The sequence below is a fragment of the Mchenga conophoros genome, linkage group LG15, assembly GCF_057382185.1.
Source record: "Mchenga conophoros isolate Kocher_MC1m ecotype Shallow Benthic linkage group LG15, M_conophoros_male_GT1.1, whole genome shotgun sequence".
Taxonomy (NCBI): Eukaryota; Metazoa; Chordata; class Actinopteri; order Cichliformes; family Cichlidae; genus Mchenga; species Mchenga conophoros.
Window position 1 is genome coordinate 12,871,516 of NC_140540.1, and position 17,235 is coordinate 12,888,750.

At 41.4% G+C, this 17,235-nt stretch overlaps 1 protein-coding gene across 1 annotated transcript in view; it reads right to left on the reverse strand.

The window, feature by feature from the left end:
* Nucleotides 1-359: 359 nt before the first annotated feature.
* The window catches only part of foxo3b (forkhead box O3b), a 42,379-nt gene continuing 25,503 nt past the window's right edge, over nucleotides 360-17,235 (reverse strand). The window contains exons 3-4 of the mRNA XM_085246393.1: nucleotides 4,838-6,302; nucleotides 360-3,579 (exon numbers count right to left, since the gene is read on the reverse strand). Coding sequence (XP_085102519.1) covers nucleotides 4,857-6,302 — 1,446 coding nt within the window. The 3' untranslated portion in view covers nucleotides 360-3,579; nucleotides 4,838-4,856. The remainder of the gene's footprint in view (nucleotides 3,580-4,837; nucleotides 6,303-17,235) is intronic.

A 17,235-nucleotide genomic window follows, 5' to 3' on the forward strand; every position in this document is an offset into this window, starting at 1 on the left:
TCATTTTATTCGGCCTCACACAAAACATTGTGCAAGATTACTTCCAAGAACTGGAGTACAACATGGAGCTGTTTTGATCCACCCAGACTGACACGAGGAAGAGATTTATGTTCTGGAGGGAGTGCACGGTCAAATTTGTTCATGCACTCGTGCTCCAGCACACAAACACACACTTGTGAATATACAGCGTGTGCAAGGCGAGCAAAGCAAGAGCTATAGCGCTTTCCTTCCTGTGCTGAAAATTCCTACTGGGCAATATGAACTGTCAATAGAAAATCTTCTTCTGCACATCACTTGTGAAATATATGAACTTCTAATCTTCTCTTCTGAAAATTAAGTGAAGACAAGGACACAGAGAGTGTGTGGAGCCTCACCAAGCTTTATTTACATGCGCACTATTTCTTATACAAACTTCAAAATTCAAAATGTAATACACAGGAAAATACCCACTAACATTAAGTTGAGAATAAGCAAGATTAATAAAGAGCAAAAGTTCAAAGGGAAAAGTTCAGAGTGTGTATGAAAGGGAGCTGGCCTGGGCTTCTTAACAAGGATGGAAGGACTCATAAGAAGATAATATAAAGAAAATGTCCAAGAGGTGATTAAGGTTTCTAGTGGTATGTGTCTATTTTTGCTTTTCTCAGCTTTAAACCAGCATATTTTGTTCTGCGCGTGTGTGTCGAGCATGAGAGGAGGTCATCTGTGCCTGAATGAAGCAGTGGTTTTGTGAAAGGCCTGCTCAGCTATGACTACGAGAAAACTACCCTCCCAAAGAGTCGATGCATTTTTACACCGAGCCGAGTGCACATAATGTTAGGAACGCCTTTTAGATTTGATATTTCCCAAATTGATAAGAGCTCTTTTCAAAGATGACTGCGTTCCCCGGATTTCACTTTGCCTGTCGTCTTCACAGGAGTAAGTAATTTTAAGTACAGACAGTGTAGATGAATTCAAATGCTTAACAGTTCAGGTGATGGCTCAGGAGTCCCCCTGACAACAGAAAAGACAGATAGTGTTCTGGAAATTTTAGATGTAGCAAGGTGTTGGTAATTCCAGCTTGCTGACATTTTCACTACGTCAGTGTAATGGGTTTGTAATAATAATAATAATAATATCGGAGGATGGTGCAAGTGCTCCTCTTTAAGCCCTGATTATTACTTTTTTATTTTTTTATTTTTTAAAAAGGAACAGAGTGTTTTAGCACTAAAAACACAGTGTTCCTCTCAGGTTGAGAAAGGTCCAGCTAGCTCATGCGCTAAACCTCAGTTAGTACAACAGACCATTCTAGCCAACCATGCACACCCACTCCTCCTTCCTTCCTTAGCTTCAAAGAGATATACACGAATCTGTACACTGATATACATGACAGGGAATACACTTCATGTCACTGCCCCCAAATGGAGAAGGGGTCTCCAGATGCTACAACAATGGTGCCTTCCACCATTTCCAAAATCTGGTTCAACAATTAAAATTGCTGGTAACAGTTTTCCCTCCCTACCCGGCGCATGATGTATTTGCTATTTCTTCAAATTCAGAGGTATGACAAACCCCAAGGGTCAAGTACTACATGAGCATATAAGGACATACAGCGAGTAAATATGCATTTCACACGGTTCATAATGCATAAATACATACATGCATACAGTCGGCTGTTCTGTATGCACCGCGAGGAGCTACAAACCCTCGTGAGATTAATTCAGTTGAAATAAAACTCCATCAATAAACACGTACACACGTTAACATGTATTTAGGAGATACAGGAAGTCACCTGCAGGAGCACCAGGCGTGTCCACGAGGGGATCTGTGTGTGTGTGTGTGTGTGTGTGTGTGTCAAGAGTCAAACAAGAGGAGAAAAAAGCTATGACAACAAAACCAAAAAACAACAGACTGTGTGAAGTAATAATCCTGACATTTATCGTCCTTCTAATTCTTCATCCTGGTGGCCAAAAGTTCACAGGTTACAAGTTCAGAAACACAAAGAAAATATGTTTCCCCCCCAAGAAACGTTAAAATACTACTCGACTGTGGCTTGACGTTTCTTAAATGGAAAGCCTTCCTTCCTCACCCCCTGAGTGATTCTGTATATGCATAACAAGCCCCACAATCTCACGACAAGAAACCAGCAGAGCTTAACATGGATCCCTGCTATTTTTTGCTTTTTTTTTTTTTTCCCCGTGTGTGTGTGTGTGTGTGTGTATTTTAAGTGTGTGCATAAATGTGTGTGCTGTCATTTGGCTGCCAGCATATCCTACTGTTTATTTCAAGTAATTTGGCAATATACAGAGATAGCTTATTGTTTTAATCAAGAAACAAATGGCTTCTAGAGGAATGAGCCTATAAAAGAAAAAAAAAAGACAACAACCTTCTCCCTTTGCTCAAACTTATCATGCTACAAGTGGCCGCAGCTCTAGGCTTCTGTGGGTTTTGGGTAAAAACAGGAAAAAAAAAAGAACAGAAAATATGCACAGCTTCCTCGCAGGACAGGATTCAACACTGTTTATATAGCACCTGTTGTGGTGTGGAAATGTTCACAACCCTAGGACACAGGTTTTTGTTTTGGCTACATCGAATGCTGTGATAAATGACCTCAACAGAACTCACCAGAAGTTAGGAAAGCAATGAGAAGACATACAAGATCTTTTCCCTCTTGAATTTTTACCTGCCCTGCACTATTCTGTACCAGAAGTTTTCTTCCTCTAGTCTTTTGATATATACAAGGATAAAACAAAAGCTGTAGCAATCATCTAATCATAATATAACCCTCAGTATGCTGCTGTTATTTCAAAGTCATGCATCATATAATATAGAAAACAGCAAGTGCATTGTGTTAAATTGAGGAATTTAAACTTCTGGGGTTTTGGAGATTTCGCAATCTGGGGCAACGTTTCAGTTTGTCTACACATGGACTGAATAAGTGGCCACTCAGTGAGTACGACACTCCCATTTCCACCTTTTCATTTCACCAGTACAATGACTCTTTCTCTACAGACATTTTTGATTAAGAAACAAATATGATAAAACAGGAACTCAAAAAACAACAACAACAACAACATATGACATTTAAAATTACTTAGAACAGTGGGAATTTCTTTTTCAGTATTACACGTCTCAGGAAACCACTGGATCTGATTTACACCACAACATGTCTTGTTTTTTTTTTCTCTTTACACTTCAGTGGGAAAAACTGCACCATGCTCTCCTTCGATTCTTTGCTTGCCATTTAGTCCTCAATTTCCACCTGAAGACCCCTTTTTGATAAGCAGTGTCTCTTTGATATCAGCAGACTGGGCGTCAAAGGAAAATTGCATAATTCTAAGATTTGTGAGTTTCTTGTGATTGTTAGATGTAGCTTTCGTTTTTGCTGTTGTCGTTTCACAAGAAGCTTTGAGGGCTCATGCGCAGCATCTCTCGAGTCTGCAGGATCGTTCATGGTTCACCAGTGTGGGAGCGAAGGTAAAGCTCTCAAGAGGAAGTCTTCTTCTGTAAACACAGGGTTGGTTATTTTACATTGTGCTGATGGCAGGTTTGGCAAAAAGGATGTTGTGTGTCTGATCTTCTCTTGCACCACACAGGTCAGACCTGGAATGAAAAAGATATGATTATCTTTTTGTGTTCGTAAGAATGAAAATCTTTTCCCTTCTCAAGGTTTTAAGTCACATTTTTGAATAAGTAGATTGGCAAATGTCACTGGCTCATATTAACAACAAATTTCTGTTCACTGCTGGTTATTTGCAGCTGCAAGTTAGGTGCTTAAAGCTACCACTTCTGCATATGTTTCATAATACATGCATTTGAATATGAATTATTGAATATATGAATTATTCCTGATCAAGTCCTCATCACATACTTCCTAGAAACCCAAGAAACCAGTGGTTGACTGACATTTCTTCAGCAGTGTGCACATGACATCATGACATCACTGGAGAATCCTCAATTGAAGTTTATGGGAAAATTACTTCTTCTCACTCTAATTAAGACCTCAGTAAACGTTTTGCTGGTGAATTTATGGTCTCAGTCATATTTAATTAAGCATGATGTTCATTTCATAAATGGTAACAATAAATTGAAACAAATGAAGGGAATGTATCTGGGCAAGTCTTCCTTGTGGTAGACAAGTTGCTACTGTTTGATTATGCAGCTTTACTGGGTTCTTGATCATATTCAACCCTCACTCACGACTACAGGATTTTAAAAAAATTGATGATAATGGCCAAAATTCCCAATTCAAAGCTGCGAAACAATATCTTCAATGTCACAACATCATGGCAGCTATTTTCATCTTTTACAGACCAAATACTTATTTCACTCATGACAAGTAGATCAATTTATAACTTTTATGGGTGATATTCTTTCTCTGTCAATCAATTGAAACAACCTTTAAAATAGACACTGCTTATTTCTTTATAAGTGAGCAAACTTACAAATTCAGCAGGGGGTCAAATAATTATTTCCCCAAAATGTATATGCAGTCCACATCCTTATTAAAAACATGTAACATGTAAGGAAAAAAACTGCTGGAGAAGTTTTTTTTTATTGTGTCAATGTGATTTAGGAAGAACAATTAAGGTCGAAGTGGTTCAATAAAGAAAAAACCCCAGTAATTTTGTTCTGTGAAGTCCTTTCTTGACTCCTGTTATTATCACATCATCTTAGTGCTTTTGTCTAAGGCTGTCTCTATTCATGACACAAATAACTCTACAACCCTACTGTGAGCATGACGTGTACTAGACCAAATTTTACAGAGTTTTTTTCAGGAAAAAAACAAACAAACTAATTAGCTCATACATCAAATTCCCCATTAGATACTTCAAAACAAACAACACTTCAATTTACATACCTGCTCTGCTCCCACCCTCTCAGCCGGGTACCCAGCTCTGAGAGGTCTGCTTGGTGTTTGTGAAGTTGCTGACTCCATTCATGTTGGCAAGAGAGTCAAAGTTAAAATCCAGGCCATCTGCATCCATAAGATCGTTCCTGATGATGGAGTCCATGTCGCATTCCAGGCTGCCATTGAATATGTCCAGGTCCAGATCTGTGGGGAAACGATCCTGATAGTTCCCTCCATTGCTGCTAACTGTCCCACTCAGGAAGATTGAGGTGTCAATCTGCATGGAGGAAGACCCATTTCCTCCCAGGGGTGAGAGCAGGAGCTGCTGTTTGGCATTAGCCAGAGTGTTAGCCTCATTCACTAGGTTCAAGCCTCCATTTATAGACCTCAGAGAGCTGTGATTGTGGTTGTTACTTCGCAGCATCTCTTGTTGGTTGCTTTGAAGTCCTCCAGTTGTCCCAAAAGTCATGACAGGATCATTGCGGAGCATGAGGCCACGGCGGGAGTTCTGGGAAACGAGGGCAGCTGCACTGGCCTGTGACATCAATGGATCTGACTGGGTCATCATTACATCACTATGGTTGTGACTGTCAGAGTTGAGCAAGTCTTGCAGTGTCTGGGTGCCAAAGCGGGTCGTGCTGATGCTGGAGAAGGACGTTTGCTTGTTCTCCTGGATGGTCTGCATGGGGGACGAACGCAGAGAGGAGCCCGCCGTGTGGGGGCCGAAGATGGAGTTACTGTAGCTAGCACTTCCATTAGAAGAAGAATTGGATGATGGAGAGGAAGTGGAGGAAGGTGAGGCTATCCCATTGGGTTTGGACCCAAAACTGAAACCTGAGGAACCATTTGGTGCAGTCTGGCTGGAAGTGGTTGGCACCATGCTGATGTTCTCCAGGAACTCATCCATTATGTCATCTGTGAGTCCATCATTCAGATTCATTGTACCCGCCAGGTCTGCCAAACGGGGCAGCTCAGTCGGCACAGCCTTCCCATTCGTCTTGGCGTTCCCAGGAGACAGTGTTCTGCCAGGACTGGAGTAGAGCATAGGCGAGAGAGGCGGCTCGTCATCAGGCACCTCGTCTAGCTCGGGGTTGGCCAGAATAGGTGAGAGGCGGCCACTCACTGTGCTGGCATTGGAGTTTGTGCGAGAGCGGAAGTCTGTCCAAGCATCCAGCTCCTCGCTGCTGCGTGAGGTCGGGCTTCCAGGCCACTTAGAGAGACCTGAAGGACTGTCCGCACCACCTTCACCAGCTGCAGCAGCTGCAGCCTGCAGGGCTGCCTTCTTCTTGGCAGCACGGCCGCGGGCGGACTTGGTGTACTTGTTGCTGTTGTCCATGGAGACTGCCCGGCGCCGTGGAGCCTTACCACCCTTTCCTCCTTCTGGATTGATCATCCACCAAGAACTCTTTCCTGTTCCCTCATTTTGGACGCGGATGAAACGACTGTGGAGGGATAAGTTGTGTCGGATGGAATTCTGTAACACAAAACAGAGAAGAAGACTCAGCTGAGTGCTGTGTGGAAAATACTTTTTGCGACAATTACTCAAACTATGCCTGTCACCAGTATGGATTTGTATCCATTCTTCTTTTTGCCAGTGCAATATTCAATGAAAACCTCTCATTAAGTTCAACAACACTGATCCATAAACCACCCACGAACGCTCATTCTGCAGTCACGTAAACAGTTCTTCTCAGTGACTAGACGTACAAACAGCAAAAGCCTATTGTTTCAATTGTTGATCCACTAAATATAGACAGGCTCACATTAACATTGTGCACCACTTAGCACTGATGTCTGCATTGTTCCCGCTGTAGCTTTTGTGTTGTGGGCATAAAAGAGAAAAGAGAGAGACAGTGTTCTAAAAATCAAGCCTCCTCAATAATGAATGACACATACAAAGAGCCTCTATATGTCAGATCATGTGTGTTTGCGTGTGACTGTTTGTCTTGGCTGGTGTGTATTGATCAGCTCTGAGCTCTTTTCTTGTGAGAGGCCAAAAGGCCCACTGTGGGGCAACTTTTTCACATGACAGTCCCTGCCAGTGATCAAGAGTTTCATTCACGACACAGAGACGTACGCGCGCATTAAAGGCCCAAATGACTACATAACAACCCTGTTGAAATGCTTGTTGTCTTGGTGCTGACTATGTTAGCATTAATAGTTAGCAGGCGTACATTTGTTCGTGCTTCACATTGTGCAGAGACTTTCACCACACTAGCAATCGTTGTCGAGCTACTTTCACACGTGCACTGCAGCCCAGAGGTTTTCTAGACATTACCCAGAAACGCAAATGTCAAACTCAGTTGCATCTAACATTAAACACTCTTTACCCTACCAGCTTAACAGTACAAAGTCTGTGTCGTGTACAACCCATCCTTTTTTATAAATAGAGCCAGTAATATGCAGAAGGACCCATGCCATCATGGGTCCTTCTGCACATCTTTTTTCATGCATCTCCCATCACCGTAATGTTGTCATGTGCCACATAGGACAAAAGGCAACTTCACTGCTTGTGTAGATCTGATCCTCCTGGAGTTCATGTGTAACTTCAGCCTGTTATCTGTCCATAACCTTGAAAATTGTGCATGGTAAAAGTGGTGTACTTATTAAACTTCATGTTAGAAGTGTAGAAGTGTCAGAATGATTATGTTAGCCAAACTAAGAACAGGTGATACTGAGGTGACTATCTGATATTTCTAGTAGTTTCAGAACACAAAAGACTGAGAGAGTCAGATTGGCTTCTTTTAGATGCAATGGCTTGGGTTATAGTTAAACCACAAGATAAGAGTCAAAGGCCAGTAACAGATAACACAGCTTGATAAAACTGGGATACTATTTAAACAAGAGGTCTTGCAAGTTTTATTCATGTGTGTCATTATGAGTTTCCATTTGCACAATAGCAAAGATTCACATGCCTTTTTTACTTTAGAGAAGTCTGTTCACTTCAGTACTCTTTTCAATAATTAAATAATGCAGCTTAAACTGAGGATTGCATTGTGTAAAAGCAGTAATTTAAGACTTGAAACTCAAACTTGATCCCTAAATTACAAACATGTTCTTATCCATCTGGACATCCACCCCCCCTTTCCGGCCATCGCACACATGCTCCCACACAACACACACACCGCCATCTGGTTACATAACAGGACATCATTTCATGGATCTTTTTATGACAGGATAACAATGTGTACACACAGCCATAGTCTCAAATTTCAACTCACAGTAACACCATTAGGAGTCTTAAAAAAAACATGCATTTTAATGAAAAATAATTCTGTTCTGGATCACTAACTTATATGTTTATAACCTTGCCTCTAGCATTAATTACACTTTCCCCGTCTTCTCAATTTATTGCAGGCTTTGCTGAATTAATTATTTTGCCTCAGTCTCCTTCTTTTTCCACATCCCCTCCTTCTTCCGCAGTTTCTGTTGTTTCACAAACACATAGCTCTTATGGGCCCTGTGGGACTCTGGGGCTATGCTATATCCTCCCATATAAACAACCCAACCGCCATCCACAACATGCACGCAATTTTCCCCTCTCCTTTTACCTCTTATGTATATTTTTACTCATAAAGACGGAACAGACTTCTGGGTTCAAATCAGCGAGAACCAACATCTTCTTGTTTTTGTGGGAATCACAATATTGTTTTCCACGAAGCAGCACCGTCTTTACCAGGCAACAGTTTACAGGCAATTTGGTCAGGACTGTTATTCTGGTCAAAGGCAGTTCAGTCAGAGAGGAGAGAGAATGGGTTTAAGTTACATTTCTGAATGCTGCGTTGGCAGAGAAAGATCTCTGGGGCCAAACTGAACCCATGACCCTGTGTGAGTGTATGCATATTTGAGCGTGTACTATGGGTGCGGTTGTGATAGTTATATGAAAACGCTCTTAAATGGTTTGCAACTGTTATGCAAAAACTTGTTTCTGTTGGAGCATATGCTTCTTCCGACCCTTGCTATGCATTGCATAGAATCATGAATGATGGTGCGAACATATTTCTCAATTGTGCACCGTGTATTCTGCAGTGAGGTAAGAGGGGAATAAATACTAGAGAGACCAGTGTTTATCCTCTGCGGGCATCTCTCGAGGCATGACGTATTGCTGCTTTATTACAGAACACACACGTACATAAATGTTTCCATCTGCCAAGAAGTTATAAATAATGGCAGGGGATCGGCTTTGTAAAGGAAAAATAAAAACTTTGGCGGGATGAATAATAGGAGAATTTCTTAAAAAACAGAGTTTCTTTATCCAGCTGGTGTAAACATTCACCTGCCAGCGCCCGATACTTCATCAGTCCTTCTCCCTCGAAAGCCACTTGTTTAATGCATCTCTTTTTTTGTGCCATTGCTCGTTTCCTTCAAATGTCAAGTGTGATATTTCATAACTTTGTGTGACGGGCAAGTGATAAAAGCAAGCAGGGCATCTGCAACCACAGCATGGACGAGAAAATTTGGATCCATGTGAAAGGGAGGATAAGAACATGATGATTACAAGATGAAAGAATGAATAATGTGCATGCTGTCAGTACAATGTGTGATAAACTAGTAGAAGCAAGCCCTCCCACATACTCTTCCTCACAAACTGCACTGATCACCACTTTTATTCTGGAGATTTCAAGGATTTCCTAGACACAGTTTTCCGTGTTTTTTTTTTTTTTAATTTGCCTTGAGCACCACAATCCGAACTGTGCATAGATGCAGCACTGCCTGCGGTTTAGTACATGGAAAGTATGTTGTTTTATGATTTTGGTGGCCTGACCTTTTAACCGTTTAAAACATTTTTTACTTTGCATTTCTTGCAGACATTTAGCCTGTCGTGCAAACCACAACATCTCATTTCTGTCTCCTGTGATTCTTCTACTGCATTTAATGACACACCCAGCATATCGTTGAAATTTCCATGAGTTCATTAAACTCAATATAAAACATAAGAAAAACTCTTAAGACACATATGGTGAGCCCAATCCAAAGTCCTGGAGCTTAAATTTAAAACCCACCTCCTCCTGCCCATCTTAAGCTTAAATTTCCCGTCATTACTGACATGCACTCACTGGCCACTTCTTTAAGTACATCAGTTCAACTGATTGTTAGTGCAAATATCGAATTAGCCAATCATATGCTGGGATTTTCCCACACAATCATGTCTAGGGTTTACAGAAAATGGCCTGAAAAAGAGAAAATGCAAAAAATGTCTTGTTCCTGTCAGGTGTGACGTGGGATTGACATCATGGATGTGCAGCCTACATATCTGAAATGACTGTGTGACGCTATCATGTAAATATGGACCAAAATCTCTGAGGAATGTTTCCAGCACCTTGTTGAATCTATGTCAAAAGACTTAATGTAGCCTGAGAGTAGATTTCAAAAACGTGATAATATCATTACAGCTCTTTCTTGGAACTATTCTCTTACTTTGAGGCGACTTCCTTTTATTGATTTATTTTTAAATGTGCCTGATGGTTACCACCCCCAAACTATTAAAGTTGTTTCATTTGCTGCAAATTTGCACGTTAAGAATTTATGTGTGAACATGGTAAACTCACAGTGTGAGCTGAGTACTGTATACATACTGCTGTAGCTCCTTTGGGGTATTCCCGAAGCCCATTGATAAAAACAGCTCGCTGAGACAGCAGCTCTGAATCATAGCTCCTACTATGCAGCCACGGCAGCTAAATAACGCACATACACACCTACAAACAGCAACAAAAATGAAACTGCTGATACTATCCAGGTAACTTTTGGGACTTTTTTCTTTTTAAATTCTTTCTTTCTTCAGACCTCCTCTTATTTCTCTCTCAGGTGAGCTTTAATTTCTGAGACTTGAAGTTTAACAGGAGGGCCCTGTTACAAAGGCAGACAAATTGATTTTTTTTTTAACTCAACCTTGCTTTTCATTTCTTGAAAAAAAAAAAAATACTTCTTCAAAGATGTAGTTTGACAGTTTAGCATTGTTGAGAGTTACTTTAGCATCCGTATTACTCTCATACCTGTTGGTTAAATAGGACGTGACAGCCAGAGTATGATTATCTTTACACGGCACAAAGAGTGGAACGTTGGCAGCGACGACAAAAACTTGAATTATAATTGTGATTCAGTTGTGCTTGCAGATTTTGTTAGCCTCACAAAGAGCCATCCTAGCAATTTAAACACTCCTGAGCTAAACAAACCTCCAAGTTAGCCATAGCTTTATATTTAGACAGGCATAAGTGTGGCTCGAGAAGCTTTAATCATTTAATTTTTGCCAATGAAACTGATAACAGACACAGATTGCACCAACATCTGATTTGATATTTAAAATAAAGTGCTCTTTCTAATGATGTTTTCTCTGACTCACCTCTGCTCACCTAGATAATGCAGGTTCAGCTATCAACTGTTTGGCAGACCGGTTATCCAGGTTTAAAAGCCAACTAACTCAGAGTAGCCAGATAAAGTTGAATTTGCTTGGTGAGACAGGCCCCAGCCGGGTGTGTGTGTGTGTGTGTGTGTGTGTGTGTGTGTGTGTGTGTGTGTGTGTGTGTGTGTGTGTGTGTGCACCAGCTGCAGCTAAAACTTAGGAACACATAGGCCTTTTTGTCTGTCAGCAACATGTGGGAACAATTAATCACTGTCAGCAACCACGCTAGGAATCTCCCTCCCTGCTTTCGCTCAATCCTCAAATTTTTGAAGGTGTGTCAGTGAATGCATAGAGTATTTTTGCATTTATGCAAAACTGATTTGCCGGAGGTGCAGGTGTGTTATAGGCACAATGAAGTTTTTAAACAAACAAGGGGATTGTAAGTGCACTCGGGAAATTTAGACTGATGTATAGGCAAAATGTCGTGTTTAAAATGCAAAGAAAGAAACGACCGAAAAGTCATTTAAAAGCAGATTTCTCTGATTGGTTCAAACGATCCTGGGAGCGCTTTGTAATTGGTTCTTGCAGTAGCAGTGGTGATTGGTGGAGTGAATGTGCTTTATGTAGCCAGGCAGTACAGAAAAGGGAGGGTCTACGTGGTGTTGCAAGTGTATTTCATCACCCAGCTACAGTACATATTTAAACTCCAATGTATGAACTGGGTCAGTTTCACTTTGCCTTGTACTCTGTGTTCGTTTGAGAGAAGTGTGGACACAAGAGAGTGTTCATGTGAAGGTGAAAAAGGTGTGAGGGGGCAAGGAGGGCGCAGCTTTTCATGTGTGCAGGAAAGAGTTGTGTCATGAGGTTATAATGTCATGGAGTCATTAGAGAGCAGTGAGTCAAAGGTGCTTTGAGGTTGCACTTTTCACCCCATACATCTTACAACTCCACCCCTTTTGTCCTGCTTCCACCTCCCTGATTGGACAAACTGCGTGACCTGAGCCTCACACCTATGGTGTACTTAACCATCAACTGGTACACTGTGCATGTTTTCGAGAGCCCTAGACAAATACAACTTTATCAGCCATTATGTAAACCAGCACTGATCTGACACCAGTGTCAACAGAGACTGCTGCAGGGTCAAGTGTACAACTATCACAAATTTAGCTACTATTTAAGATCAAGGAGTGATATATGGACAAGCTTATAATACGTCTTGGCTTCCCCTGAAGTTTGGCGTCTTTACAGAGTGCAAATAAGATTACATTTGTGCAAACAGGTGGTAGACAGCTTGCTGGCAAATGTACAACAGATATGACCATAAAATGTTTCTGAGGCAAACGCAAGGGACAAAGAGGTCTTAGATATGATAACTCTGAACGTCATAGTTTTTATGATTCCTCTGTTCTCTTACAATTCTGCTATGCTTATGATTTACACTAACCTTTCTATAACGATCCTATTCATTCTTACTGCATGAATTTACTGGGTTTCTATTATTTAAAATTGCAGCTTGTTAGCAAGCTGTATTTGCAGAGTGGTGCATTTACTGGCACTTTACTTTGTTGTGCAAAATTTGCAGTAAAAGTGGATGCCAGTGCAGACTTTAAGAAGTCACTTACTCAAAAGTGCTTTGCAGCAAGTCTGAGTCGAACCTCATGGCTGCTGGACTCCACCAGGGCTATCCTTTGACACCTATCCTGTTCACAACTTTTATGGAAAAACTTTCTAAGCCTAGCCAAGCAGTGGAGGCTTTCCACTTTGGTGGCCTTGGGATCACATCTCTGCTTTTTTGCAGATGATGTGGTTCTTTTGGGTTCATCAAGCAGTGATCGCCAGCTCGCACCGGGGTGGTTCGCAGGTGACTGTGGTGGGAATGAGAATTAGTACCTCCAGGTTTGAGGCTACGGTTCATTAGTGACAGGAGAGTGGAGGGGGAGGACGGACAGACTGTTGTGGCATCAGAAGTTGATCTGCATTCCTACTCTCAACTACAGCCATTAGCTTTGTATCGCAACCAAAAAAAAACCCCAAAAGAAATCTCAGATACAAGCAGCATCTTGAGGGCATTCTAGCAAGACTCCTTCTGAATGGTAGGAGTTTTGAGCATGAGTAGACTGTAGGGCAGATCCAGGACACGTGGTGAGACTGCATAACTTGGCTGGACAGTGTTCCCTTGGAAGAACTGGAAGAGGTGCACGGGGAAAGCCAGAAAAAGGGCAAAAAGTGGATGGATGGATGGATGGATGGAATTTGGCTTTTGAGGAGTGCAAGATAATGTAATGTAGAACTCACTACTATCCATCCTTCTGGTTCTGGGTCATGTGATGTTATGTAACAACTTGGACGAATTGAGGAGAGTCATGTGTAAAAAAAAAAAAAAGTCATTTGTGCAAACATATATATAAAACACACATTCTCGCATGAACAGCTAATCTGAGTGTGTAAGATGTGGCAGAGAGCACTGAAAGCGTAGCCAGGTAACGTCAGACAGAGGTGAAGACGACACGCAGGTCTTTGACACGTAGATGGCGGATTATAAATAAACTGCCCTGCTGGTCTGTGCTAACACTCCCCGAGAGGGGACGATTATTTATACTGTGACCCTTCACAAACACACACACGCTCACATAAACACACACACATACACTCGGCCCAGGTTCCAGCTGCCCTGAGCTCTGGACCTCAGACAGAACATTCCATTCTCTTCAATCATATGTGCGTTTCCTGGCCAGAGGCTGGGTGTCTCTCCGAGTTTGTGTGTGTGTTTAAGTTTCCTTTATGTGTGTGTGTGCTGAAGAGGGATCTGGTGCTTACTGGTAGGATCCTCAATGTGCTTCTAGTTCCTTTGTACAGTTTGTTAATTCGGTTAACTAAGGCACACACAAACAAAACTTAAGTGTCATTTAAGGTAAAAAATTTAATTTTGACAAAAAAACTTACATCTTTAAAACAACTTTAAAACCTGATTCACATATCACAATGTAAACGGGAGCAACAAAAATGCACAAATGCTGTTTTCCACAATTGTGACCCGATTAAAGATAGATAAGAAGCTACTGACATCACAAATGCCTTACTAATGTAATATTAACCTCTCTCTCTTTCTCACCGCTTCCGATTCGTCTCCTTCGCTCTCTTTTCTGTCTTTTTTTAACTGAATAATGTGTAAGGCCCCATGCTCAAAGAGCTCCTTGTTTACTCTGACATTTCCTCCAATCACTTTGCCTGAGTCGGGGGGAGTTGGCTCACCCATCCCACTTCAAACGACCAATCAGTGTAGATCATGCAAACGTAATGGTTAGTCATGTTACCTTGCCTAGGCTTCACTGGGTCAGTGTGTTTTTATCAGTACTGGGGCACACAAACGAGCGCGTACACACAAACACAGAGCAACTGGTGGGGTCAGGGATACATCCCGGAAGAAGCAATAAAAAAATCTTATTTCTGACATCAGCACACAAAGAAACATGAGTTTGCGAGACATATGTAGCTGTACATTAACCAACATGTTGTTCATTATAGCTCAGAACAGCGTGTATAGTCTTTGCTCTGGGACAACACAGGACATCCCTGCTGGGTTTTATCAACCCGAGTTCCAGGACACGGCGTCCTAAAGCTACAGAGCAAGTGCGCCTGCCAAGAACATATACGCACACACACGCGCATGCAAATACACACCCACGCACACACACACACACACACACACACACACACACACACACACACACACACACACACACACACACACACACACACACACACACACAACTAAGACAAAGATGACTTCTTCAGACACAGAAGGAGAAACAGGCTTGCAAGAGAGAGTCTGAGTGCAAAGCTGTGTGCATCCAAAATCAGGAACAAATCTCTCGTATCCGTGCTGTTTTGTTTCGTAAGAATTCAAGCTGTGCTACTGCTAAAAGCTGCGCATGCAAGTGAACTTGCACATGGATCAGTCAACCCATACAGATAACTTTCTATTCCAATATTAATCGAGCCTAGCTGTTAAATCCCTGTTATATTAATGCCAACTTGAGCTCTTTTAAGCTCCTTCAGTCTAAACATAAAAATGTACCAGGCACTTAATGAAGCAAGGACCAGACATCTGCCAGTGTTTTGTAAAGAGAACCAGAGTTAAAAAAAAGAAAAGAAAAAAAAAGCTTTTAATATATTTGACGATAAGCTGCTGTTAGATTCAAAATACATTTGCTTTGTGGAGTTGTTTGGGTTTTTCTCTGGCCGTTCTACCCTGGCTTTGGGATGATGCTGTGGTGACTCTCGGCCTGCCCTTTTTAAGAACTTGAACGATTTCATCAACAGACATCTAAAAATAGCGAGAGACCAGAGGGCGAGCCTGCCAGCGATGATAATCGTGGCGAGTGAGCGCTGATGACAGAAGAGCCATTAGAGGAAAACACATTGACGTGTGATGGCGCAAGGTATACCCGAGTACAAAGAGAGAATAGTAAAAAAGACAAGAAAGGCTAACCACCAAATGATCCCACTAGCATGCATTACAGAGTATTCCTGTGTGAACAGGTGATTAATGAGTCTGTGTGTGTGTGAGGGAGAGATAGAAAGTCATTGAGAGAGACTCGAGGAGACAGAGCTAGATAAAGTGTGAAGGAAAAGAGGACAGCCTCAGTATTAAGAGTAGCAGGGTGCCCACATGATTAATTACATCTCTGTGTGATACGAGCAGAGCTGAAGTGCAGAGGGACAAGAGGTGGTGGGGGAGGGAAGGACCAAATCGTATAAAATGATCAGGAAGGGGAATGTTGCCATTCCTGTGGGAAAATATGGTGCAGGTGACAAGGAATCCATTGGGGTATGAGCCTGGCATCTACACCTCGCCACTCAAGACACATTTCAAGGACAATGTAGGAAGACAGTGTGATTTATTTATCGTTCATTTTCAGCACAAGCAACAGCAGGTGAAGGAGTTGACGTTGATGTCTTTCATTAAGTTTCTCAGTGAATGAAACGGAACAAACCACACAGCAGTATTATTTACCAATTTCTTTAGTTTAACTTGATTCTGTTTATCAGTAGTGAGTTTATTCTGCCTTACATACTAACATGCAGGCTCATAGGTGCAACTCTGTGGCAGCCCCAAAAAATGGGGGGAAAATTATTTTAATAGTTGAAAGAAAACCAAGAAAAGAAGAACAGGTCAGGTCAGTGGAAAGAAAAGAGGAGGGACAGTAGTAGGAAGGGAGGGCGAGGAGACATACATGACGTTTTAACGTGCACCGCTTAGGTGAGGGGTCGACTGAGGTTTGCCGCCTCCTTTAACACCCCTCTTCCCTGTGTGCATAGCGGTATTTTCACTGAGGACTTGTCTGAGCTCTGTACAGAACAAAATGTTTTTAGGTAAACTGAGGACACAGAGTGGCTTATGAATTACTCTGAGGGTCTGTGAAAGATTTATGAAAGAACTGCGCACCCTGATTTTTCTCAGCAAAAAAAATACAAAGAAGAACTGAAGTACAGAGAAGATTCCCCCACTCTTGACACTGTGGATTTTTCTTAGTAACTAAAAATAATTTCTAATATTGTCATTTATTATTTCTGCTCTACAAATGTTTTCCTCGTAACTTCTGTTTTTTCTTTTCACAGAGCACCACTCTGTACTACCAAAATAATACATTACTAGTCTCACCAGATGTGTTTTTTTTAAAAAGAAGAAAAATCTGAGAAAATCCTTTTATCATGTGTTTGTTTGTTTTTTCTAATAAATGAATTTTCTTTTGTGTATTTCTTATAGTTCCGTGTTTTTCCCCATTTAATCAGTGTTTATTAGAAATTGATATCTATAGTATTCTATAGTATGATTTTACGCAACTGTAAGTTGAAAATGCCATTTAATAGCACATGCCCATGGTACAGTACTGTTTGGTCTGTGTTGTTTGGTGGTTGCTCGGCAACACGACGACGTCACAACACAACATGGATAATTGCAGTTTTGTTAGCTGTCACGAAATCAAGATGTTATTATGCTTTTATAAAGTGTTGTTGATGCGTAGATGCTACAAATTGTTTATTTTTAGCCCGTTTGTGGGTG